General features: G+C 40.3%; 1 protein-coding gene and 1 long non-coding RNA gene across 2 annotated transcripts; one reads left to right on the top strand and one right to left on the bottom strand.

Moving 5' to 3' along the window:
* Window positions 1-16,534: 16,534 nt before the first annotated feature.
* On the top strand, window positions 16,535-21,410 carry LOC147642224 (BAG family molecular chaperone regulator 1-like). The gene is made up of 4 exons (XM_086804100.1): window positions 16,535-17,070; window positions 18,441-18,697; window positions 19,190-19,336; window positions 20,534-21,410. The coding sequence occupies exons 1-4, from the start codon at window positions 16,866-16,868 to the stop codon at window positions 20,798-20,800; spliced, it is 876 nt and encodes a 291-aa protein (XP_086660226.1). The 5' UTR covers window positions 16,535-16,865; the 3' UTR covers window positions 20,801-21,410.
* On the bottom strand, window positions 20,884-21,706 carry LOC147642223 (uncharacterized). Its single transcript, XR_015266813.1, has 2 exons — window positions 21,521-21,706; window positions 20,884-21,461 (listed from the first exon to the last, which is right to left on the bottom strand). It is a non-coding gene; the product is annotated as an uncharacterized LOC147642223 (long non-coding RNA).
* Between the last annotated feature and the right edge of the window lie 4,004 nt (window positions 21,707-25,710).

Here is a 25,710-nt window from a genome sequence, read left to right as displayed (position 1 = left end):
GCACTAGTTATGCTACGTGGAAGGTGAGATGAAATCACTCTTGTTCTTCCAAGATTGTTGGGAGATGATTTCACAAGATAGACCACAAACTCATGATACAGAAGCCTTGGCCAAATGGGATAAAAAGGCCATGTTTGTTGTTCACATGATGAAGCTGAATGTGAAGGATGACATCCTCAGCCACTTTGGAGATGTGGCTACTCCCAAGGTAGCTTGGGATAATTTGAAGAATATTTATAAGTCCAAGAGCACCTCAAGGTAGATTGCTTTGAGATCAGAGATTAATAATACATCAAGAAAGCTTAATGAGAATGCTACAAACTTCATCAAAGGGTGAAAGATCTACATCAACAATTGGTTGCTATGGGAAATAAGATGAATGATAATGAGCTTTCTATAGTCATTATCCAAGTCTTGAAGGAAGGATATGAAGGTCTTGTTCAAGGCCTCATTAGCCTTAGGAACAAGCCTTCACTTGAAGTCATGGAGAAAATCCTTAGAGATGAGGATCAAACACAAGTAGTAATGAAAAATCTTCACGAAGGTGGTGGCACTCCTACAACCAATGACAAATCTCTTCTTATAACAAGAGGAAGAGGAAGATTAAACTATCAATAAGGGAGAGGAAGATTCAACAAAAATCAACCCAATTTCAAGAATGATCTCAACAATCAAATGACGGTACACAATCCTCTTATGGAAGAGATTGCCATTCCTCTAGAGGTAGAGGTAGAGATAGAGGTAAAGGCAGAACGTCTCATAACTCAATTCAATGTAAAGTCTTCAAATTGAATGGTTCAAGTAGAAACACTTGCAACCATGCAAGGTGAAACATCAGCCCCTTTATCACCCTCAATTCAATGTAAAGTCTTCAAATTGAATGGTTCAAGTAGAAACACTTGCAACCATGCAAGGTGAAACATTAGCCCCTTTATCACCCTCAAAACTATGGCATAAGAGGTATGGATATTTAAACTTCAACAGTATGTGCATGTTGAGAACAAAAGGCATGCTGAATGGCACGCCCTCTTTACAAAGATGTGGAAAAGTTTTTGAAGCATGTTGCATTGGAAAGCAATCCCAAAGCAAGTTTTCCAAGAGAACTACTAAATCTATAGGTCTCCTTGACATCATTAACATTGATGTATGTGAATCAGCCCAAAATAGGTGGAGCTACTTACTATGTTTGAGAACAAATTATAGTTTGCTTATATAGCAAACTATCATAGGTATAGCCAATGTATCTCACTAAAGAGAGTTAATGTGGATCCCTTTGATATGTAATTGCTCCTCGGTGTGAGGAACATTTCTTTTTTAATCACCAACTTGTAGAAATGGTTGTATCTCCTTGTATCTACTTCCCAATGTAGGTAGGTGCAATCCAGGAACTCTACAGTTGATAACCTGCCATCTTGGCGGGTTAAATATCTTTAGCTACAAAATAGATCTAGAAAATACCAACGATTAAGTTGTTTTCCATATTAAGATAAACATTTCATCTTTTTACAACTCCAAAAGTTAATGGTTAGATTGAGAGAGATTAGATCTATAAAACTGCCTCATGTGAAGGCAACATCCTGAATTTTCTCCTTTGATGTAGTAGGTACACTTTTCCACCAAACATGCACGTGTCATGTGCTATCCAAACATGTATAGATGATCAAATATATGATCATTGGCATGTTCTAACATGCCATAGCACTACCATAGTGATCAACTCCTAGACCTTAGTCTAATGTGCCTTCTAGGTAAGGCATTTTTCACATGAGAGAAGAGATGGTGTGTACTTGCATATTTTAACTCCTTCCCTCAAGATTAACAACATCTCTAAGTAGATTTGCAAAATGAAAATAAAGTGAAAAATCCAAATGATGTTTTATTATGGGAGACTATGAAGCCTTCCCTTGCTCCTAATGTGGAGCCTCCCTTACACCTTCCCTTAAGGGAAGCTCCATCATGCTAAGACCCACTCTCTATTTGAAAAATAGCTCTTTTTCTAATGCTTTAGTGAAGATATTTGCAACATTTTCTTTGGTGTTAGAATGCTATAACATAATTCCTCCATCATGTACTTTTCTCGTGAGATAAAATGTTCTTCGACTTTAATGTGCTTTGTCCTTTAATGAGTGCTTCAGTTGAGGTGTTGTCACAAAGCATGGGAGTTGGATCAAAGTCACCATAGACTCCTAACTCCTACCACATAGCTAGCTAGTAGGGAGTCTAGCCTAGTATATATCGATTGTATGTCATGTTATATCAAAGTTGATCGAGCTCCACATCACTTAGATCTAGGTTTGGGGATTATCCCATCATTGGAGTTAGGATTTATTCATTCCTACTCGTACTGTACATAGTAACCAAAATAATGCAATACTACTTCATCCAAGCCTCTTCGGCCAATCCATAATAGAGTGAGGTGTAGAAGCATGCTCCAGCAAATCACATATATTAAAATCGCCCAACACAAAGCCAGGCTTAGTGTTGCACAAACACAATAAATCATCCCATAATTGACGACGTTGTGCAACACCATTAGGCACATACAGCCCCACAAGCCATAATGTTTCATCCATAAACTTGACTTCCACAACAATGAACTACCCTCGAACATCTTGCATAACCAATGATGGCTTAAATTGATATTTCACTGCAATCATGACCCTTGATTGTGTAGTGGGGTGCCCACTATAAAACACACGAAATTCCTTGTAATCGTACACTTGTCCAACCATGGAATATTGTTTATGCTCCACAGTACAAAACCATTAACCTTGAAACACAGTACACCACCTGCGGATAATTCTTGGACAATGAACACACACCTTTTACATTCCAAAGAGAAATCTTCATAATCCATCAAAATAGAAAGCCAATCAATGAGAGGTACCACCATCAGCCTCTCATTCCTTAAAATATTGCATAGGATCCCCAATGCCTTCTCTCTCCATCTGTTCCCATACTCTTCGCCGCAAAATGTCTCACCTAAAGTATGAGCATCATTAGGTGATGTATCCTGTCTCCACTTGACATCCGAATACTTCTTGTCCTAGGCTGAGACCATAGCCCCTTTTTTATCAAATAGAAGAGGAAAATTCACCTAATTTTCTTTCATAACTCAAGGTCCTAGATTATACTGAGAGTGTGCTACCCTGGCTTGGTTATCTCAAGTCCATCTTGTGACACCATGACGAAATGATAAAGAGGCACCATGACAAGCACCCACATTTTGATTACCACTAGAAGTAGCTATCTAGCAAGCATCTCTCTTTGCCACCACAAGCCAAGGTTTATCTTCCGTATCTACCAAAACTTGTTTACCTGTATCATCTACCAAAACTTGTTTACCTTTATCCACCACTTTCTCACTTTGTTTTGCTACTTGTTTGCCCTTCTCTATATTCAAACCAGATGCCAAACAGGAGCTAATGTATCCTTATGAGTCGGACCCTAGGACACAATCAGTTGTGGTTAAGCATTCACATCCTCTGGACAATCTGCAATGAAGTGACCCATCTCCTCATAATGGAAGCAATGGCCTACAAATGATCCCCACTTTAATTTGAAATACAAAGGGTCAAATCCATCCACGCATAACCTCAATTGTCAAGGTCGGGGATTCCCAGTATCCCATAGTATGCAAACCTTGTTTTTATTCTTGGACGACATTCAGGGCTCCACCAACACCTCCCCAATAGTATGCATGGCCAATGGTAACAATTCCCACATAGTTGATAGAAAGTCTATAACCTCAACCCAAATAGGGCATTCTTGGTGCAACAAATCTCTTTATACTCTACCATAGGGCGCCAAGGTACAACATGCACCAACTATCCATTTAGAAATAATGGGACTTTCTGCATAACCAAATCTCGAACTTCTTTGGATGAGAATAGGACCTCAGAGAATCCTCTAAGACCGTCCACAAAATTACCATCTAATAAATCATGTAACCAATCTATAATCCTGTCGAAGAATGGAATTCATTAAGTAAAAAAGAAAATTGCAGCCTTGTTATGAAAGGATTTCAATTGTGCCACAAACTGCCATGTTTCCACTCGGGCATCTACCACTTCCTCTACCTTGGTAGCCCTAGCATGATTTACCATCACATATGGCTGCAAAATCTGATTAGCTTGTGCAACTCAAAAGTCAAAAGCCACCTCATGGTTCTCTTCCTGAGGTGCATCAAGAAGCAAGGTATCTTGAAGCATCCGACCAGCCTCCTTCCCTCCATATTCACCTCCTTCCCTCCATAATTCACCTCCAATCAATCTCTACCTCCTTCCCTCCATATTCACCTCCAATCAATCTCTACCTTTTAGCCCGATCTTCAAGCTCAAGCTATGGCTCTGGCCCCCCACTCTCAAACGTCTCTGCATCTTTTGTTGAGACATGTGCCTCTACAAAATCCATATATATGGTTCCCTAACTCATTTCCACTACTCAACACACCGAAAATTAATGCTTTCACCAAAAGAAGGAGAAGAGTTATGTTTCAGCCCTACAAACAAAGAGGAGAAGATCCACTGCTCGGATGGAAAATTTGTCTGTAGTACAAATGGCTCCAAATGGGGGGTAAAACTCTAGCACATTTTGGTAGAACCGCTTTAGGATCCCCCACGGAGAAATTAGAGCAAACACAAACACTGTGCAGGCTGTAAATCTGCGAGCGACAGTCTGCGATCGCAAATTCTCCATTGCCCGAATGGAAAATCTGTCTGCACGAATGGCTCCAAAAGGGGGATAAAACTTTAGCACAGCTACTAGAACCACTTCTCTCTCACCCACTGAGAAATTAGGGCAAACACAAACACTTTGCAGGCTGAAAATTTGTATGCGTGACCGTGATCTCTCTCTCTCTCTCTCTCTCTCATCATTATTTTGTCGATTACCCCGTTTTTACTTCTTTTTTCTTGGTCATTAGTTTATTACTTATTACCCCATTTGTTACTCATTTCTTGCTCTTTTTGGTTTTTCTCTTCCTCCGCTTTCTTTTCCTTTTTCATATCATTTCTCTCGCTATGTTTTCCTTTCCCAAATTCATTTTTCTTGGTCATTAGTTTGTTGCTTATTACCCCTTTGTTCCTCATTTCTTGCTTATTACACCTTTGTTCCTCATTTCTTACTCTTTTTGGTTTTTCTCTTCCTCCTCTTTCTTTTCCTTTTTTGGTTCATCTCCTACTATGTTTTCCTTTCCCCACTTCATTTATCTTTCTACTTCCCTTGGTCTTTTCTTGTGTTGTATGTTTGTTGTGTGTGTGTGTGTGTGTGTGTGTGTGAAGGGTGGGCTTTGGGGTGTGTTAAGGATGGGAAGAGGGTGTAGAGGTTTTTAGGGCATAGGGGGCAGTGAGGAGCAGGTATAGTGGAGTGGTGAGGTGAGTGGGTAGTGAAAGAGCTTGGAGGAGAGCAAGTGGTGAGGTGAGATGAGTGGGGAGTCATAGGTAGTGACTGGGGAGGGATTAGAGGGGAGCAAGGGGTGGTGCAAGGATGGGAATGGATACAGGGGAGACCAGGGAAAAAGGAGAGGAAGGGGTGGAGGGTTTTGACAAGGTTCTCGAGGCATGGTGTTTAGGTAGTCAAGAGGGGGCATAAGGTAGATCAGAGCAAGCAAGAGGTGTGGAGGACACATGGAAATCTATGGGTGGATGTTAGGCAGCGCGATTCACATGGAATTTACCCAAGATCAAAGCAAGGGAGAGGTGTGGAGGACATATCCACATCTGTGGGTGGATCCTAGGTGGGATTCACATGGAATTTTCCCACAGGCACATGTGGTTTTCATGATGAACACTATCTGCTGGTGATGAACAAGTGACACACGTGGCAGAGTGAGGGCACATCAATAGCATAGTGGCAAAAAAGTGATGACTCCTGTAGCAGCTCGATGACAGCGTAATGACGGTGTAAAGTAGCAAAATGGTGGTGTAGAACTAGCATAATGGTAAAAAAATGATGACTCGTGTAGCAGTTTAATGATAACACAATGATGGTGTAGAACTAGCATAATGGTAAAAAAATGATGACTCGTGTAGCAGTTTAATGATAACACAATGATGGTGTAAAGTAGTGAATTGGTGGTGTAGAACGACCCAGAATAAGACCAACAGAATGGCAATTCTATGTGCAATAGCAGATATGGGCAGTGCCATGGTAGATTTGGCCAGTTGTTGGTTATCTCTATGTATGTGTGTGTGTGTGTGTGTGTGTGTGTGTGTGTGTGTGTGTGTGTGTGTGTGTGTGAGAGAGAGAGAGAGAGAGAGAGAGAGAGAGAGAGAGAGAGAGAGAGAGAGAGAGAAGGAGTTAGAGAGTTATAAATAAATGAGGAGGAATTCAAAAGAAAATAGAGAGGGAGGGAGGAGGAGAGGTTGAGAAGAGAGGGAGAAGGAGAATTATTTGAGGGTGAAGAGGACAAGAATTGAACATAGAGTTAAGAAGGGCATATTAGGGAGGAAAGGAGGAAGAGTAAAAATGTAGAGCACCATACCACAGTCCGCCAAACAACCAATTGCCCCATACTTGTATACCGCCAAATTAGGTGATAATGCCCTCAAAATTCCAACCATGCAAGAGAAGCAAGTCTGTGTATACATGAGCCCAAGAATGCCACGCAATAACTCTTGCTTATGTCGAGCAGTACCATTTATGTCAAAATTAGAGAAAAGTAGTCATCATGCTAGGCCTACGTGGTTTAAAGGCCCAAAACATTGATATCCAATCTACTAGGGTTATTTTAAATAAGGTCTAAATAAAATGTGTATATGAATTTGTGCATCTATAGTGTGTGTGTGTGTGTGTGTGTGTGTGAGAGAGAGAGAGAGAGAGGGGGGGGGGGGGGGGGGAAAGAGTTAGAGTAATAAAGGAGGAGGAATTCAAAAGAAAATAGAGAGGGAGGGAGGCAGGAGGAGGAGAGGTTGAGAAGAGAGGGAGAAGGAGAATTATTTGAGGTGAAGAGGACAAGAAGTGAACATAGAGTTAAGAAGGGCATATTAGGGAGGAAAGGAGGAAGAGTAAAAATAGTTTATGGCCCTATCTAATCCAATGTTTTTCTTTCTCTTTCTCTTCCTAACAAGGCCTTCCACATTATACCTAATTTTCCTCTAGACAAGGTGAATTATTTGAGGGTGAAGAGGACAAGAAGTGAACATAGAGTTTAAGAAGGGCATATTAGGGAGGAAACGAGGAAGAGTAAAACGGTTTGCAGCCATTATAATCCAATGGTTTTCTTTATCTTTCTCTTCCTAACAAAGCTCTAGGCAAGGGGTTTTGAGCACCTAGAACCACAATGTTGGGGTGTTAGTAGCTGAGGCACAATTGGGTGGAGGCATGGATAGTGCTAAGGGTTGTCTCAATGGAAGAAGCATTAGGAAGTTGTCCTTGGGATTTCTTTGGCTATAGCACTCAGAAGTGTCATGGTTCCAATAGCATTGGCAGTAGGCATAATAAGATAACCTTATTTTAATTGTATACATTCCATGCAGGGCCAATTTTGGTGGCATACCACACCTTGTCTCATCTTTGGTACAGGTGGGGTTGTCCTTGTTGATTCCGAGGTGGTCTACTCTACAATCTTATCATAGTTTATTCAACAGATTGTCTACAAATGGTCTACGCTCATGTGCTTAACTAGGGAAATCTTGTTCTTGTGTTACATCCCTTTTGATGTGGATGAGTTAAATGAAGTATCTGCATATGCCTAGTTAAGGTGGGTGACTTACATCCCTTTTGATGTGGATGCATTAGATGAAGTCTCTACAAACGCTTGGTTAGGGTGGGTGACTTACATCATATCCTTATTGTTAGGGTGGGTGACTTACATATCCTTATTGTTAGGATGGGTGACTTTCATCATATCCTTATCTTATAAGTTGTCTTCTTAGTAGTATCGAATGAATAGTGTTAGGATCTATAGAGATGGCCATGGAGCCTCTTGCTCTTGAGTGACTCTTCTCTTAAACATTACATCTTTGTGGAGATACTTAGAACATTGCATCTTATGTGGAGATACTTGGTCCAAGCAATGTAGTCTCTAATAGACCCACCATCCTCTTGTTTGAGGTTGTAAATATGAGCAATCAAACTCCATCTAGCTCCACACTAGCTGTGAAGGTGGACCTTAAGATTAGCTAGTTCCAATTTCTCCCTGTGATTTATTTATTTATCGTATTTTGTTATTTATATGTAAAATAAAGATAAAAAATAAGACTTACAAAATCCGATGCATGGCTAGTGGGGGTAGTTCGCCACCGTTAGATGGATTAGGGGGGTTTTCTCATATGTTGTCCTCCATGTTCAACATGTCCTAGACCGAGCTTGACTATATTCGCCAAGCAAACCGCTCGCCAAATTGAGATGACGTTATCTCCTTCAGGCTCGTAAAAAGGGATTGAGGATGTTCCCATTGACGTAGCTCTTGATGTTTCCATGTCTGTAGATGACCACGTAGGTCCGTCCACAATGATGGAAAACATGGAGTTAGTGGAGGAGCAACCCTTGCAGGCTAACGAACACTTATAAGAATTACTCCGAGGACGATCTTCTTGATAAGGATGCCTATGGAGATGATACTCGACCCATAGTAGATGTGGAGTTGAGGCCAAGATGGATACCTTGAGGGGGCCCATAACCAAGTTGTTTGCAAGGACCAGTGCATTGGAGAGAAATCAGATCAAGATTTTGACCTTGCTTAGGAGTATTCATGCCTATTTGGACACTAGTCGTCCTACTCCTATAAGGAGTGTTGTTGCATCGAGATTTGCACAAAGGAGGAGCATTTTCCTCCTACCAAGGACATAATGCTTTGAGTAGGATCACATGCCAGAGTGCCTGTGAAAAAATTATGCTAATGTCCTCAAGGACCTCAAGCCGCTGAGCTTTGGGGAGAGGAGAAAGAACGCAACAAAGACTCAGTAAACATCTTTCGCAGAAGTGGTCAGATATCCACATCCTGAGGCGGGTGCCAGAGAATGTGAGGCTCGTAGAGGCTAGCTTGTCACGTTGAGGCAAGGTGTACAAAGTGGATGAGTTTGGCTGAGAGTGCCAGACTTCCGAGTACCTGGGCAGAGTTTGAAATGATGTTTCGGAAAGAGTTTTTACCTATGAATGAGTTGTAGAGGTCCTAGCATGATTGGAATAAATGCTCGATGCAAGGCATCTCCCTCGCATAGTACATCTCCAACTACCGTGAGATTGTGTTGAAATTAAAGGGAATCGATGAGCTCCAGACTTTACATGGATTCATGAGAGGCTTACACCCAGACTATTGAGGCTTTTATAGAGCCTAGGCAGCCCCGACATATTTCAGTGAAGCCATAAAATATGGTAGATTTATGATGGCATTTAACGTCGCTCTAAATCCAATCTTAGCAAGACAACTGAGGGTAAAGTGGGCTCCAACTTTAAGAGGAAACTTTTTTAGGGCGACAGGGGGGCAAGGGGGCCAGAGTGAGCAACAGAGAGGGTAGGTGGGCACTGGGCAAAGAAACCGCACCGTTTTTTAGAGAAAAACCAATCTAAATCCACTAAGAAGGAACAACATAAGAAAGCTAGAAAAGAAAATCTATGCTTTCACTGTTTCGAGGCTAGACATAGCAAGGTAGCATGTCCAAAGCTGGGAGCTGGAGGTAGTTCAGCAAAGTCAAGAAGGATAGTAAATCCTCTTGGCAGCTACATAATGGCCAGCAATTACCTCTTAGTTTCATAGAGTTCAAAGAGGTGACTGTAGGACACATGGATAGTACCCATGCTTGCTACGTTACCCAGGCGATGTGGCAGCAGTGGGACCACATGATTTGGTCTGCTTGTATGGCAGGTTAGGTGGCCGTAGAGTCACCATCATGATTGATGATGGAGCCACTCACAACTTCCTTAACTACGTATTAGTTAAGAAGTTGCAATTACCAATGACCAAGAGTGGCCAAGTATACTATATCATTGGCTAATGGTCACGACGATAAAACTCTTTGGGACACAATGGTCTTGGGGGTACCTTTAGCTATTCAAGGCTATGAGGCTAGTTTGGATTTCCAGGTCATGTACTTGGCGCGCTAGAGCCGATATTTTTCTATGCAGGGAATGGTTGTATAACCTCGGTCCTACCCTGAGTCATAGCTACCAAGACAATAGCCTAGAGTTTATGTATGAGGGGAGAGTGGTGAGGCTACAAGGTGAGCGGGAGGTTCTAGCTGCACCCATGATTTCATCCCTAGAGTTGTGTCATGCCATTGACGTCAACGATATATATACAGCAAGTATATATTTGTACTCTCTTACATCAATTTATTTTTGTAGATGAAATAAATGTTGATCGATAAAGTTTCCATGGTTGAAACTAATTTAAGTTGTGTGATAACTTAAATGGCCTTGGTCGAGACCAGTGTTTTTCAAAACATGTTTTGTCTTCTTGTGAACAAAACATAATACCAAGGCTAAAACTAAGATAATAAAACAAAAGTACATAGCTGCTTTGAGGGATTTATTGCAAGAGTTTACGGATGTGTTTCTCGATGAGGTTCCACCGTCTAGGAAGCTTGACCATGGCATTGATGTACTTCCAGGGTTAAAACCTATAAGCAACATGCTTACATGTTAAGCCACTCCGAAGTAAAGGAAGTGGAACGATAGCTAGCCGAGTATATGAAGAAAGCGTTTATACACTCAAGTTCTTCACCATGGACATCACCCATTATTTTGGTAAAAAAGAAAGATGGGTCTATGCAGATGTCATGCTCTTAATTAAATTATGATTAAGAACAAATACCCAATGCCATGCATTAATGAGTTGTTTGACCAACTTAATGGTGCAAAATACTTTTCTAAGATTGATCTTAGATCGGGGTATCACCAAGTTAAGATAAGTAAATAAGGTATTCCCAAGATTGCATTTAGGGCTCATTTTTGGACACTATGAGTTCCTAGTCATGCCGTTCAGCTTGAGGAATGCTCCAACGACATACACTGATGTACATGGTTTTACGTCCATATTTGGAAAAATTTGTAGTAGTTTTCCTTGATGACATACTTATATATAGTAAGTTGAAAGAAGAACACTTGCTTAGTGTTCAAACTCCTTAAGGAAAATAAGCTATTTGGGAAGGAATCCAAGTGCGAAAATTTTGCTAAGGAGATCCACTATTTAGACCATATTGTCTCAACGGGATGGTATGTGGATGGATCCTAACAAGGCGGATGCCATTATCAGATGGCATGAACCTAGAAATATGGAGGAACTACAGATTTTTCTAGGTATGTTAGGGTTATACCGATAGTATGTAAAGGACTACGTGAAGATCATAGTCCCCTTAACTGATGAGTTGAGGACAAAGGATAAAACTATTCGTTAGGGGGATCATGAAACGAAGAAGTTTTGAGAAGCTGAAGGTGGCCATCGCGAGCGACGACATTAGTATTGAGCATTGTGGACCCCAATCAGCCATTTGTTTTGGAGAGACAGACACTAGTGGGGAGGCCATTGGGGTGGTTTTATTGCAAAGGGGATGCCCTGTTGCATTTGAAAGCAAGAAGCTTAATCATGCCCAGCATAACTACTTGCCTTACAAGCGAGACAATTACTTGCTATTTTGATCAGCCATTTGTTTTGGAGACAGACACTAGTGGGGAGGCCATTGGGGTGGTTTTATTGCAAAGGGGATGCCCTGTTGCATTTGAAAGCAAGAAGCTTGATCATGCCCAACATAACTACTTGGCTTACAAGCGAGACAGTTACTTGCTATTATTTATGCTCTAAAAAAGTGGTGACATTATTTGTATGGTGCTACATTTGAGGTCCGAACAGATCATGAAAGTCTCAAATGGTTTTCAAGTCAGAGTGAGTTAAAGTGTAGAAAAGCTCAATGTGGGTGGGAACTTCTTATCTTTATCAGAGACTATATCTGTGGGAAGGCCATATAGCTTGTAGAGATGTCCAATGAACAACCTAGCTAACTCAGGAGTTTTCATCATTTTTTTAGTAGGTATATACTTGACCATCTTGGTCAATCGATCAACCACTACCCAAACCAAATCATTCCCTGGATTCGTTCTAGGTAAACTGGTGATGAAATCCATGGAAATACTTTCCCATTTCCTTTTGCAAATATCCAATGAATACAGCAAACCTCCAACCTTGAGGTGCTCGTGTTTATTAGCCTAACACTTCTTGCATTTCAGCACGAAGTCCTAGATGTCTTTAAACAAACTAGGCCAATAAAATTATCTTTTGACTAGTTCATCATTCTTGTGTATCTCGGGACGATCAGCTTTTGGACTATTGTGACTTTCCATAATAATTTGCGCCCAAAAATCATCACTAGCTTAGTACGCAAACTCTACCTTTGTAGAGTAGGTACTCATCATCAAATGGAATAGTGTCTATACTTTCTCCCCCTGATGAAGTTTATCACCCCCAAGTTCACTAGTGTGAAATGGTTGTGAAGGGTCCACCCCTAAGCTCTCTGTCTCAATACATAACCTAAGAGACTAATCTAGTCACTCCGGACTAGCACTCGCTCCTCTTCCTATAAAAAACCTCTACTAATCTCTCCGAACTAGTACTCCTTTCTGAGACGAGGGAGGTGGCAGCCTGCTGTCTATAAGTGTAGCTACATACAACACGTCATACCTCTAGAAAAGATGAATCATGCTCACATAAACCACGTAGTGACTCCAAGAGTTCACTCTTGAAGGTAGTGAAACTCAACTAATTCACCATCGATCTGCAGTTTAGTGCATTCGCTATACTACGTTAAATTCACCTCTCTGGTAACAGTGTAAGGTCAAACTCCTGTACCTTCCGCATTTGAAGCTTTCTTATAATAGTTTGAAACATTTTGCGGCTAGCCCATTCGTGTTGATGTATGGCTTCGAGCCGAGATCTCCTATAGCCATAGGGCTAGAGAAGGAGAAGTTGTAGTCTGGAGTTTCTTGAAGATATGCAAGATATGCTGTAGAGCAGGTAGTAAAAGATAGCATACGTAGTGCACACGATCGTGCGTAGACGTATGCAGACAAGGGTCATAGAGAAGTAGCTTTGAAGAAGGTGACTTCATATATTTGAAAGTCCCTGCAAAGTCAAAGACTTTAAAGATGAGAAAGTGTGAAAAACTCTTGCCTAGATACTGAGGTCCCTTTAAAATCCTTAAGAAGGTTGGTGGATTAGCATGCAAACTTGAGTTACCGGGAGAGCTCTTGAGTTCATCCTATTTTTCATATCAGTAGACTATGAAAAACCGTTGATTATAAGAAGAACATAGTCTCTTGAGTTCATCCTGTTTTTCATATCAGTAGACTATGAAAAACCGTTGACTATAAGAAGAACATAGTGTTTTGGTGGAGTTGGTAGAACCACCATCTATTCCACATGAGCCCGAGAGGATTCTTGGATTTAGAGATCGGAACACAAGGCACACTGTGTACCGAGAGACATTTGTTAAGTGGAAAGATCATGAGGATGATGTGTCCTCATGGGAGCGCTTGAGTAAGCTAACCAAGAACTTTTCGGAGTTCGTTTTCATGGATGAAAACTCTTCTTAAGGAGGGTAAAGTAATATTATGTAGTGCATAGTGGCTACAGGGAGCTTAACCAGCGTCGAGGCTGTCCACCAGAGCGTGGCGGGGGAGCAAGCCGGGGCTCAAGAGAGAGGGCGCTCAGGCGTAGTACCATGGGCGGCCAGGTATGTGTGGGCAAGCAAGCCACCATATATACCCGATAGTGGGGGACCTTATCCCCATTCTCTCTATGGTTGAGTGGTGATCTAGAGCTCTTCTCCTTTGTCGTCCATGCATTGTTACTATAGGTGCATAACACATAATGAGTAATGATTTGTGTATTTCTTAATGTCAAAATTAAGTTATACACAAGGAGCTTGTGTTCACATTTGCTTGGCCAAGACATGAAATAGCCCTTGATAACTAATATAGCTCCCAAAAAGGTGTACCCATGGAGTCACTTCTCCATATTTATCTATTAAGCACAAGGTAAGGCCACTTTATGTATATGAGTGCAATATTACAAAAGGCAAGGCAATGTGAACCAAAGTGGTAAAAACAGTCATTTTGATGCATTCACATTTATATAAAAAAGTGGGTTTGCAACACGTCACATAGTATGACCTTCTCTAAATGAAGCCCATAACTCGTAATCTTAATAAGGCATCATGTTTTTCCTTATAGTGTTACGAGCCATGGTTAACTACATTATTAGCGTATCCTCTAAGCTCTCTATGATCTTCTTGGGTCATGGACATAAATCCACAAACTTTAGGTCCATAAGATGGCACAGTCTCCAAGACGTCTCCTTGTAGTGATCCTCAATCTAAGCTTTGATTAGATATCTTTATTAGTGTCATATGTCTCCATTTGTCGAGGTTGAAGAACACCTCAAGAGAAAAAAGAAAGGAGTGTTTCGTTAGTTTTGTTGTACACACAAGTGTGCTTTGTCAAGATACACTCTCCATGCTTACAAACCTTATGGAAGTAAATTTTGAAGCTCTCTTTAGTACCAGCTTAAAGCTTGCATTTATATCATTTCTAAAGTATGAAGATGTACCATACTTTTTCTTTGCATTCTAAGAACAACCCAAATCATGTAGTTTTTCACAAAATCTTTTTACAATAATGACTTTATCATAGCCTAGAAACACACTATTCTAGAATTGTTAAGATGTTGGCTAAATTCTAGCACTAAACACATTATTGGTAGAATTGTTAAGATGTTGATGTGTAATGAAGAGATTTGAAGAGCCTTTATTTTAGTGGCCATTTCTTTAATATGCAACAAGAAGATAGTATTGTGTAACACCAAACACAAAATCATAATCAAACTCAACAAGAATATCACTATAATTTGTGAAGGAAATGCATAAGTAAAAAGCATGTGATGAATAAAATATAGAGCTTATGCAAGGTGTCAAATAAAGTGTGAATACAACTGTTCATGTTCTTTTATTACGAGTTATGTATTGGAAACAATGAAACAACCTATTCATGTCCATTGTGATGGACTTGTCTCAACTACCAAATGAATATTGATGTTGCTATTTGGATTTCATTGTAAGGTAAAACAACCTTAAGTTATATTTTTTCACCTACATTTATTTTATAGTGATTTGCACTTGCTACAATCTTTGAGATTGTCGCTTAGTTTTACATAAATCCTATGTTAAATACCAATTTTAAACTGGTGCAATAGATACTTGAATACATTAGTGGTTATTTTCTTGACAATGCATGGAGTTTGAGGATGATTGATGAATGATTTTCATAATCTAGATATCAACAACTTCTTAAATATTTATAGAAGTGGTCAAAAACTTCTATTGTTTTTCTTGCTTATATTAGACAAGTAGCTTTAGAGTGTAGTAGCTTAAAAAAAGTGGATATCTAGATATTAACTACTTCTTAAACATTTGTAGGAGTGGCCGATAACTTCCATTGTTTTTCTTGCTTATATTAGACAACTAGCTTTAGATTGTAGTAGCTTAAAAAGTGGATGTCTACGTAAATGTTAAGAAGGTAGCACTAACTTTAATGCAAGATTTTCTCATGCATATTTCAAACATGCTTACAATGGCCAATTGTAAAGGTTCTAGTCCAAGTTTGGCTCTTCCCCCTTTACGTAGGAGCCCATGTCATGCTTTTCATGTGTATGCAATTGAAGAAGCTTGAGCAACTTTAGTAAGCATCATCCCTTTTCCATGACAATTGCAAACACAAACACCACATCTCTCTCTCTCTCTCTCTCTCTCTCTCTCTCTCTCTCTCTCTCTCTCTCCTTTCCTTTCCTTTCAAGCTAGGTGTAGTGCACTTGGCATTAACTAGGAATTGCAAGATTTGTTCATGTAGTGCTACCTTGCAAGGCCTAGAGAGAGTTGGTATGGATCAAGGTGGGTGGAGTGCACATGACATTGACTAGGAATTGCAAGATTTGTGCATGTAGTGCTACTTTCAAGGCCTAGAGAGTGTTGGTATGGATCAAACTAGGTGTAGTGCACATGACATTGACTAGGAATTGCAAGGTTTGTGCATGTGGTGCTACCTTGCAAGGCCTAGAGGGAGTTGGTATGGACATGGGGAGAGAGAGAGAGAGAGAGAGCTGGTGAGGGTGATTGTGTTTGCATTTGTCAGGGTGGTGTGCAGTGAACTTGACATCGACGCAAGAGTTGTCATAGAGGGAGTTGGTATGGACATGCATGAGAGAGAGTGAATGGACCTTTTTATAGACATGAGGGGTGCACCATAAGTAAGAGAAACCATCCCACAAAAGGTTAGTTTAACTGTCAAGGTCAGGTTGGTTAAGTTGGTCAAAAATAATTACAGGGATAAATACGGCCTTGAAATTTGTAGGTGGGATGTCTTCACAAAAATCGGACGGTAGATGCGAGAGCCAGATCTAGATCGACGGCGCCAATGCAGCCGGTCAGAAAGGCAAGATGCTTTGGCGGGGTCACCGACAGGTGGCGGGGGCCATTAGCCGGTACGACGTCGCAGCCGGTGAAAAAAATCTTTGGACGTATTCTAAGCCAGAGAATACAATTGGATTGAATTGAGGGGATGGAGTCCGAAAGAGAGGAATACTCTTGCTCCTCCCGTCTCTCTCTCTCTAACCGGTAGTCTCTCTCTTTCTCATCAGGCCTGTCTTGCATACACGTCTTCTCATTCCTAAAGCTTTATTCCTTTTTGGGCCCTCTTTATTAGTCTTTGGTCCTCAAATTCACGATCAAGTCACATTTTGCACTCTTGATCGTCATTTGGGTCATCATTTGGGTCTGATTAGGGCCATTTTTATCGCAATGGGTCCTTGAATCTGCTGTGTATTTGTGATGTTGAGCTGAATTGTGGCCGTTTGGGCAAGGCGAAGAAGGTGTGCAAGGATGAGTAAAGGGGGTTTTGTGAAGGGAGGAAATGCTGAAAATGCCGGTGGCTCTGCTGCAGAGTGGGAGCTTAGGCCAGGAGGAATGCTGGTTCAGAAGAGGGACCCAGATGCAGATCCTGCACAGGCAGGGCCATTGATCAGAGTGAAGATCTCCTATGGGCGCTCATCTCACCATGTTTCAGTCACAGCACACTCTACCTTTGGTATGTTCCTCAGCTTCCATGAGGTCTCTCATGTTCCCTATATGGCAATGCCAGAAACCTGTGTTTTTTTTTTCATTCGAAGAACATGAGGTTTTACTTTGCCCTTCCAGGGACATGAGATTTGGCTGTTTTTCTCCACTCTGTTTAAGTTTTGATGTGTACAGCTTTTGCATTTTCAGTTCCTCTATAAGATGGGGCTTACACTCTGTATAATTTTTACTGTAGACTCTTGTATCATGTAGCATAGGACCGGCCTCTCAACCCATTTTTGCGTGGTAACCACCCATTGCTTTCCTATTTATTTACTTGGGCAATAGCTTTGGGATTATTTTAGTGTTGACGAGATGGTTGCTCAAGGATACATAAATCCAAGTTTAGATGTTGTGGAGTAAACCCTGTGATGGTGAATTGGGGATAGATTTTGATTTGGATTGGGATTCTTTACCAGAGAAGTGATGGGATGCCCTTCTTTTTTTAAATTCAGCTTCATAATTATGAACTAATTTCACCTCAACTGGTTGGAGCAAATGTGGAAATACAGTTTTTTTTTTGGTGATCTTCCACTCAATGCGGCAACGCAGTCATTGAGGATTTTACATTTTGTCGGCAAATTCTGGTGCTGAAGGGCTTGGATGTGTTTTGGCAGGCAAAGATAGGTTTTCCTTTCATACTGCATTCTGTACTTATGGTTCCGTTAAAGACAGATAAGGGATTACAAAGGTGTTAGAGCCTTCCTTCAGAGTTGTTAGAGTTGTTTATGTAGATTCAAGAGTAAGGGGTGGGTTGGTAAGCCCTGGCTTCAAGGTAATAGCCCAAGGCTTGTAAGGAAGGCTAGTACACATGTGCTATGTATCTAGATGGGGGGTATTTTAGAGTAGATACCAAAAGAGTGGGCTAGTCCCTTCCGTTTAGATTTGGATTGGTCCTCCTCTCCTGGGCAGCAGCAATGTCTTTTTCAAGCTAAATGTACTTGTTCAAAATTATCAGAACAGGCATTTGGACCACATTGAAATGCTTTTGTAAACAATCTACATAAAATCTCCCAACAGCACAGAGCAGTGTAAAATCTTAGGTTCAAGTTCAAGTACAAGGATATGTTCACCTTTAGATGATGGTAGACTCTCAGATGTTAAAGCTGCAGTTTTTGTTTTTTTGTTGTGTCCCCAAAAGGCATAACTAATTTTTGCTCACATGATGAGGTTAGTCTAATGCTGGGGTTTTAACAGTAACTAAATGAGTATTATTAGGGTATAGGTTAATGACACCGTGTAGAGACAATCCATAATATTAATTTAATTTATTGTCCTTGTATATATTGGTGAGGCGACATTTCTTTAATAATACAGTGTGATCATGGTTGCGCTCTACAGGCGACCTGAAGAAGGCTTTGGTTCAGGATACTGGATTGCAGCCAAAACAGCAGCGCCTCCTTTATAAAGGAAAGGAAAAGAACAATGGTGATTATCTACACGAGGCTGGTGTGAAAGATAAGTCTAAGATTGTATTGGTTGAAGACACGGCCAGCTGGGAGAAGAGGCTTATCGAGTTGAGGAAAAACGAGGCTGCTGCCAAAGCATGTAAAGCAGTTGCTGATGTGCAGCAACTAGTAGATAAACTTTCAGGGCAGGTTAGTTGTTGTGGCTTTGATCATCAAAGGTTCCTTTCTAATTTATGCAGTGATATTGAAACATGTGTGAGCACTAACAGTGCAAGAAATCAAAATCCATGCACGAGGGCACAAAGATACGTGCACATACCATTAGCACTTGTTGCATGCCACATAGTGCAAAGTGGCAAATATATACATGGCAGCTAAAGATTTGTGCACGTGGATCATGGATGTGAAATTCTATAGCATGTGCATGCCATTATAATGCTAAACTGTGTATGTATATATGGGGCAAAAAGATTTTTGCACACGTGTATCATGGATGTGAACTCCTATAACATGTGCATGCCATTATAACTGTATGTATATATGGGGCAAGAAATATGGGCACATATCGTCAACATGCACATGCCACTTCAGTGCAAAAGAGCAAGTGTGTGGGGGAAAATGAAATGTGAAACACATAAATTTTACCATGTACATATGAGCAACGTTTTTACGATTTTGTAGATTGCCACCATTGAAGCAGCAGTTGTGAGTGGAACGAAGCTGTCGGATAGTGAATTCACGGGTCCAAGTGATTTGCTAATGTGCCAGTTGCTCAAACTGGATGCAAGCAAGGTTGATGGAGATGCCAAAGTACAGAAAAGGATTCTGGTTTGTATTACATTTCCTTTGGAGTTTATGAATTTGTGTTGAAATTCCTTTGAATGTGCTGTATGTAGTATCTTTACAGAGGGTCCCTGCCCATGGGATGGGTGGGGATTCGATGGGGGAGCTCCCCCTTCCATGAGGTATGGGTAGGTGAGATTCCTTGCTTTACCATGTGTTTTGTTTTGTTTTGTTTTGTTTTTTTTTTGGGGGGAGGGGGGAGAGAGAGAGAGAGAGAGAGACTGGGCCGGAGTATTTTGTGTGCGCTATTACTTATGTGGCCTCTTGCATGGCCACTCATAAGGTTCTACCTTAGGTTTAAATGAGATTTCAATGCAAGACAAAAGAACTTTTGGTGCTGATTATGTTTGTCGAAGTATCAGGTACGTTCTACACACTTCGGTATGTTTGCTGACTGGGACCCTGTGTCATGTCCTAAGCAGCTCAGACTTGCATGGGCAACCCCTGTTGTATATGTTTGGGGGGGGGCGAGGGGGGCTTGTTGCCATTGAAACTAGTTAAAAATAAGATTCAAGTGCTGAGACCTTCAACTTGATGCCCAGATTGCAGAGCTTCTTTGAATGCCAGCAAAGGCCCACCTGTTTGTTTGGCTTCACAATGGCTGGACACCCAATGCCAGCTTTTTGGTGCAGTGTCCAGGCATGGATGTCTCTTCACAGTGCACACTGACTGACTGCCCAAGCTATGCAACAACTGGCAGCTGTTGGGGCCTTTATTTTGATGAGCAGCTACAATTGGATGGACTGGATAATCGGTGATACTTGGTTGTCCATGGAAACCTGGACGTGATTGGATCCAGGAACTCTTGCCATCACCTACTGCAAATATCATTTAAAGTCAAATTACTTCCGAAGGAGGGCTTGTAGTTACTGATTTCATCATCTATCAAGACAACTTAGGTTGGATACTCATAAATCCCTGCAGGTGGGATGGGCGGGGGATTGGATGGGCGGTCGTGACATCCCCGACACCCACCCCCCAACAACGTGTATCCAGCCTTAGTATTTTAACGTAGTAATCTAATGGAAGTTGGCTGACCTGCACATTTTATTTGTATAATGTATCATTATGCTTGTCATTAAGCTGTTAGGAAGCTATGCATTTGTGCACTTATCTCAATTCAATGTGGAATGTGTTCTGGAATTGTATCTGTGTAACTAACAGGAGGAAGTTATTTTGCAGATTAGAAGGGTGCAAAAGTATGTGGAGACCCTAGATGCATTGAAAGCACGGAATGATACCCGGAAAGCACAAAATGATGCCATTAAGGCACGGAACGATATCGCAAAAGTGCGAAGTGATGCCGTGAAAGTACAAAATGAGACACCCAATGCTGTCAGCAACACAGTAGTAACAACTACATGGGAGACTTTTGGTACCAGCTCAAGCAGCCACAATCTGAAACCGGCTGTGCCTGTAACTGAGCCTCTACTGATTGAGTGGGACTAGTTGGATCAAGTATTCAAGTGATATAGTTTACACCGTTCTCTGTTTGGTGGCTCCACAACTGTATGGAAGTTAGTTACACACTACCACCCAGTTGGGCTTCACTGTAGTGGCTGTTCTACAAAATAATGGCAGCACAAGGTCTTGGGGCTGCCGCTCATGTGTACAATTCTGCAGATTGATTTTTTGGGCAGAAGTATCTACCTACTCTACCCCTGATCTCTGTCCTTCTGAGCTTCCCTCTCTTTCAAGCATTTGTCCACCATTGAATTTAAACCATTGCAGATGCTTCCATCAGCTCAGTAGCTTTTTTTGAGAGAATAAATCTTTGGTTCAGTTGTACAAGCTGTTACCAGTGCTATCCACTTAGTGTGTGTGGGTGTGCGCGCGCGCTCGTGTGCGCACATTCATTATGTTCTATGCCAGGGCGGCCACAGCACTACACTGTCTACATGTAGTATGTATTTTGGATGCGGACAGTGCATTCAGCATGCCTCTGAAAGAACTGGGTAATTATTTGCCGCTCTGAATTGGGATCGTTTGAAAACCAGAAAGGTCTTGTTGTAAATCAAATTTGTAACTGTTAGATAAGGATGTGTATGTTTGGCTACAAGTTCCCTTTTTAACATTTTGCTTGCCATTAAGGTAGATTGGAACCCAGTATCTTCTTTTTGGAAGGCATGGGTACTACCACTGGGCTATAGCCCAGGAGGTAATGCATGCCTTCTTGTTGAAATTGCCACCAAGGAACATTCAGAATTGTCTCAGCACATTTGGTTATAGACCTTATGTAGTGAACTGAATGGGACTTTCTTGTGTAACTACCATATATTAATCCTCTGTATAGTGTCACAGTGTTCTTTATAGTGTATGCTCTTCTGGCATTCAGTAGCACATTAATGTACACATTATTTAGTGACTTTTGTATGCCATGCCTCACAAACACTTTGCACATATTCTGAGAATGTTTGTTGCACATAAAACACCAATCGTGAGCACTCGGATTTTCTTATTTCATTATGATTAAGTAATATGGGAATAGTGGCACCTCTATTGTTTTGCTCGTTCATGCATGAGCTTGTTGGTATCATTCAAATGAATGTGGAATTGAAAGATGTGTATGCTGTTTTCCCTAAAGAGAAAGTTAATGAAGTGTGATATTCTTCATAGCATGTACCCTCATATAATGTCTGCATTTCATCTATCTATATGGGCTTGGCTTGCATGCAATGTTACATGAATGTATGTCATAGAACTGCAAGTAATAGCACCGGATGTTTGCAATATAATTCTTGCAGCATTGTTACACCCCTTGCATCTCTTGTTATGGCTGAGATATGGGTGAGCACCATTTTACATATGATACTAATGGCTCCTACAGGGTAAATATGTGAAGCTGCATCACTTGTGGTAGTGGGAGATGTGGCATGCTTTACGAGAACACTTCTCAATGAGATTTTTACGAAGGTCGTCAATTATTATCAAATTGTGTTGGAAAAGAATGTGATTCCATACATAGCCATGATGAGCACATATTTCATCTCGTTCAGTTTTTCAATTTAGTAGTGGTTGGAGGTTGACCCCTTTACATGTGTGTCTAGATGCATGTAATCGGCACCTTTTTGTGGTCAGATGATGAGCAATGTTGTTATAGGTTATGGCACCTTCTCATGGTCAAAGGGTGAGTGAGGATGACTTCACCTTGTTGTTAGGGTTTTGATAAGTTCTCTTAGCAAGAAAATTGTGCCATGTATTGGTTGCCAAAGGGATTTGGAATGTTGTTATTGGCTTTGAGGCACACCTTGTCTCGTTGTTGCAGAACAATATAGTATAGGTACTGCGGATGGTAATACAAGTTTTTATGAAATCGTGACATCCATTTTTGCACCTCCCATAGCAAAACAAGGCAAGTGGGATGGCATGGTTCCATAGGCACATGCATTAGTGGCACTTTTAGTGAAAAGGAGCATTATTCTTCATATTCGCTATTGTAAAACTACGAAACATGCTTGAAATGTGCTTATTGCGTTTTTTTACCAAGTACGTAATAAGGCATGAGTAGTTTACTTATGCAAACAGTTGGTGATTGAGTGTATGAATGAGGAAGATTCAATGGATGAGTTCCTCACAAGGATTAAATATCTGAGAGAACATTTAGCATGTATTGACGAGGTCTATCTAAGAAGTTCTTTTGTATATATTGTTCTTACAGCTCTATCGGATTCATACCAGGGTTTTAAATCTACACATCGGCTCATAATAAAGGGTAATTCCAATGCCTTTACTTTTGATGAGTTGGTTATAGTACTCTTGCAACAAGAAGAGCAATCTCGACAAAAGTGAATGCATGTGGGAGATCAGGCATTTGTTGCTAGTCAAAGATAGCTTACCTACCACCTCTTGCAAGAGAACCATCGTGAAGGCTATCTCCTCTTTCCTTCCATCTAGATATAAAAGGAATCTCTACCTTTATCCCTTTAGTAAAGGAAGCATTCCAATGTGATAATGAAGTGTGAATGCGATAAACAGACTAGCACACCCACATCGGGAAGTTGCGTTTGCGACTCTAAGGTAAGAACACATTAGGAAGTCCAACATGTTTGGTGCCGAGGCTTAGCTCTGTTTTTTGTCCCTTCCGAGCTATTAGGATCACCCAATATTTCTCGGTGTTGATTACGAGGTCATAATATATGGTTTGGAGCTTTGGATGTGTTAGATTTGTTGTGTTTTATTTTGTTTTGAGGATTGTTTGCATTAAGTCATTCTAGTTTCATACCTTGAAGGACATAACCATAGTGATTTTTGCATGTTTTTGAAGTCCACAAGACTTTGATTTTCTTGCATTGAATCAAGAAATGGCTTAGCATTTATGATTAAGAGTGTAGTCCACTTGAAAAATAAGCTACAAGCTCCATTGGGTGTTTATTAGAGTGAGAAACTTGAATTTTGTTCACGTATTTTATATTTTTTCATGCATTATTGGAATCATTGAATCATTAGCTTAGAAGCTCTAAAATCAACAAAAACAATTAAAAAACACTCAATCACATGCATAAATACTATTAAGAAACCTTAATCACCTACAAGCTCCATTGGGTGTATAGAAACTTGATTTTTGTTCATGCATTTCATAAATTTTTATGCATTATTGGAATCATTAGATTAGAAGCATCTAAAATCAACAAAAACAATTTTAAAACACTCAATCACATGTACAAACACTAGTAAGAAACCTTAATTACCTCTATCAAGTGCAAAAAAAAAAAGTAAAAAAATAACTCCAAAAACCAGGCCAAACCATCTCTCCGATTGGGAGCCATGAGTCCATAGTCTCATGACAAAAAAACATGAGTCTAGCATACGCAAGTCTGGAGACATGAGTCATGAGTCTAGGTAATCTTATATTACTAGCTAATTAAAACTATTTTATATTATACCAGCTAATTAGCTACCTTAAAAGGCTTGTAGATAATTCTACCATACAATCTAGATCAATAATTAGCTACCTTAAAAGGCTTGTAGCCCATACAATCTAGATCAATAATTAGCTACCTTAAAAGGCTTGTAGCCCATACAATCTAGATCAATAAGTAAATTCCAAGGAAAAATCTTATCCTTTACAAATATTGGAGAATTAAATACCATTATTATCCAATAATTGCTTATCTTATCACATGAATCCACAACCCCATGTACTACTTGCAAATATGTTTAAGTAGGTCTATTTCAATTGTGAGCCTATTTTATTAAAAATACATGAGCCCACAAAACATGAGCCTAGAAGATGTGAGATAATAGGCATGAGCCGATTAACATGAGCTAACAAACATGAGTCTAAAAGACGTGAGCCTATCATGCAAGACTTGAGTCTAGCTTACCAAACTTGTGTGAGCCTATATCATATGAAAAAGGTGTGAGTCACTAAACATGAGCCTAACTAGGCATAAGACTATGTATAAGACTATAAAAAGTATGAGCTATGAGCCAACATACGTGATGTGAGCTTATTTTAAAAAAAAAGGTTCTAAAAAAAATCCCTCTTTTTTTCACAAAAATGTAACTTAGCCTAAATTATCTCTTTCTTTCATCTTCTTGCGTTTTGAAGGTTATCTCTTCTTTTGTCTGTGTTTGCTTCAATGGCAACCACGTCCTAGGTGCCCTATGCTCCTTTGTTAGAGCTATTACGATAGCTTTGATATGGATAATCAAAGGTGGATTTCTATCACCATCTATATTAGTAGTTGGGTTATGTTGCAGATGAGGAAGAGAAAAAATGCAACGAATGTGTTCATTGTTTGATACTTACAAAGGCAGAGTTAAAGATTTTGAGCTATCTGACACAGGTAGGAGCATTAAGGAAGTCCTTATACAGCATGCCTACATGCACTCAGAACTACATTCGCAATGTTTACCTAATGGCATCCCACTCCATAGAGCAAACTATAAGCGATTTTTTTTTGAAGGGTTTTACATTATGTTTATATAATGTGTTTCATTTTTATACTTACACTTATCTTGTATTACTCTGTATAAATATTTATCCTTCAAATGTGGTAGACTCGCAGCATGTAGACAGTATAGTGGAAATCTTTGATGCATTTCATGCTTCTATTGGTGAGCAGCTATACAAAGAAAGCTCAAGCAGGTCTTTGGCAAAGAGGGGAGTTTTCTTTTATGACAAATTTTACACGGCACATCATAGTGTTATAAGTTATGGATCTTTGAAAGTATTACCACTGCCTTCGTTTAAAAGTCCAAAATGGCCAATACCCACTACAGAAACAAGTGAGTGCTTTATATTAAAGATATACCAAGACCTACAAATATGTATGAGACCAAATGTAGCAAATTGCCAGGTGAAAACTGTTCTTTATGCCATTGCATGTTTTTGTTGAGTTTTTTTATAACGAGGA

Source organism: Cibotium barometz, chromosome 1 (assembly GCF_041138505.1).
Source record: "Cibotium barometz isolate CiBa-2024 chromosome 1, ASM4113850v1, whole genome shotgun sequence".
NCBI classification, from domain to species: Eukaryota; Viridiplantae; Streptophyta; class Polypodiopsida; order Cyatheales; family Cibotiaceae; genus Cibotium; species Cibotium barometz.
The sequence above is the reverse complement of the archived record's forward strand: the minus strand, read 5'-3'. Positions and strand labels throughout refer to the sequence as shown.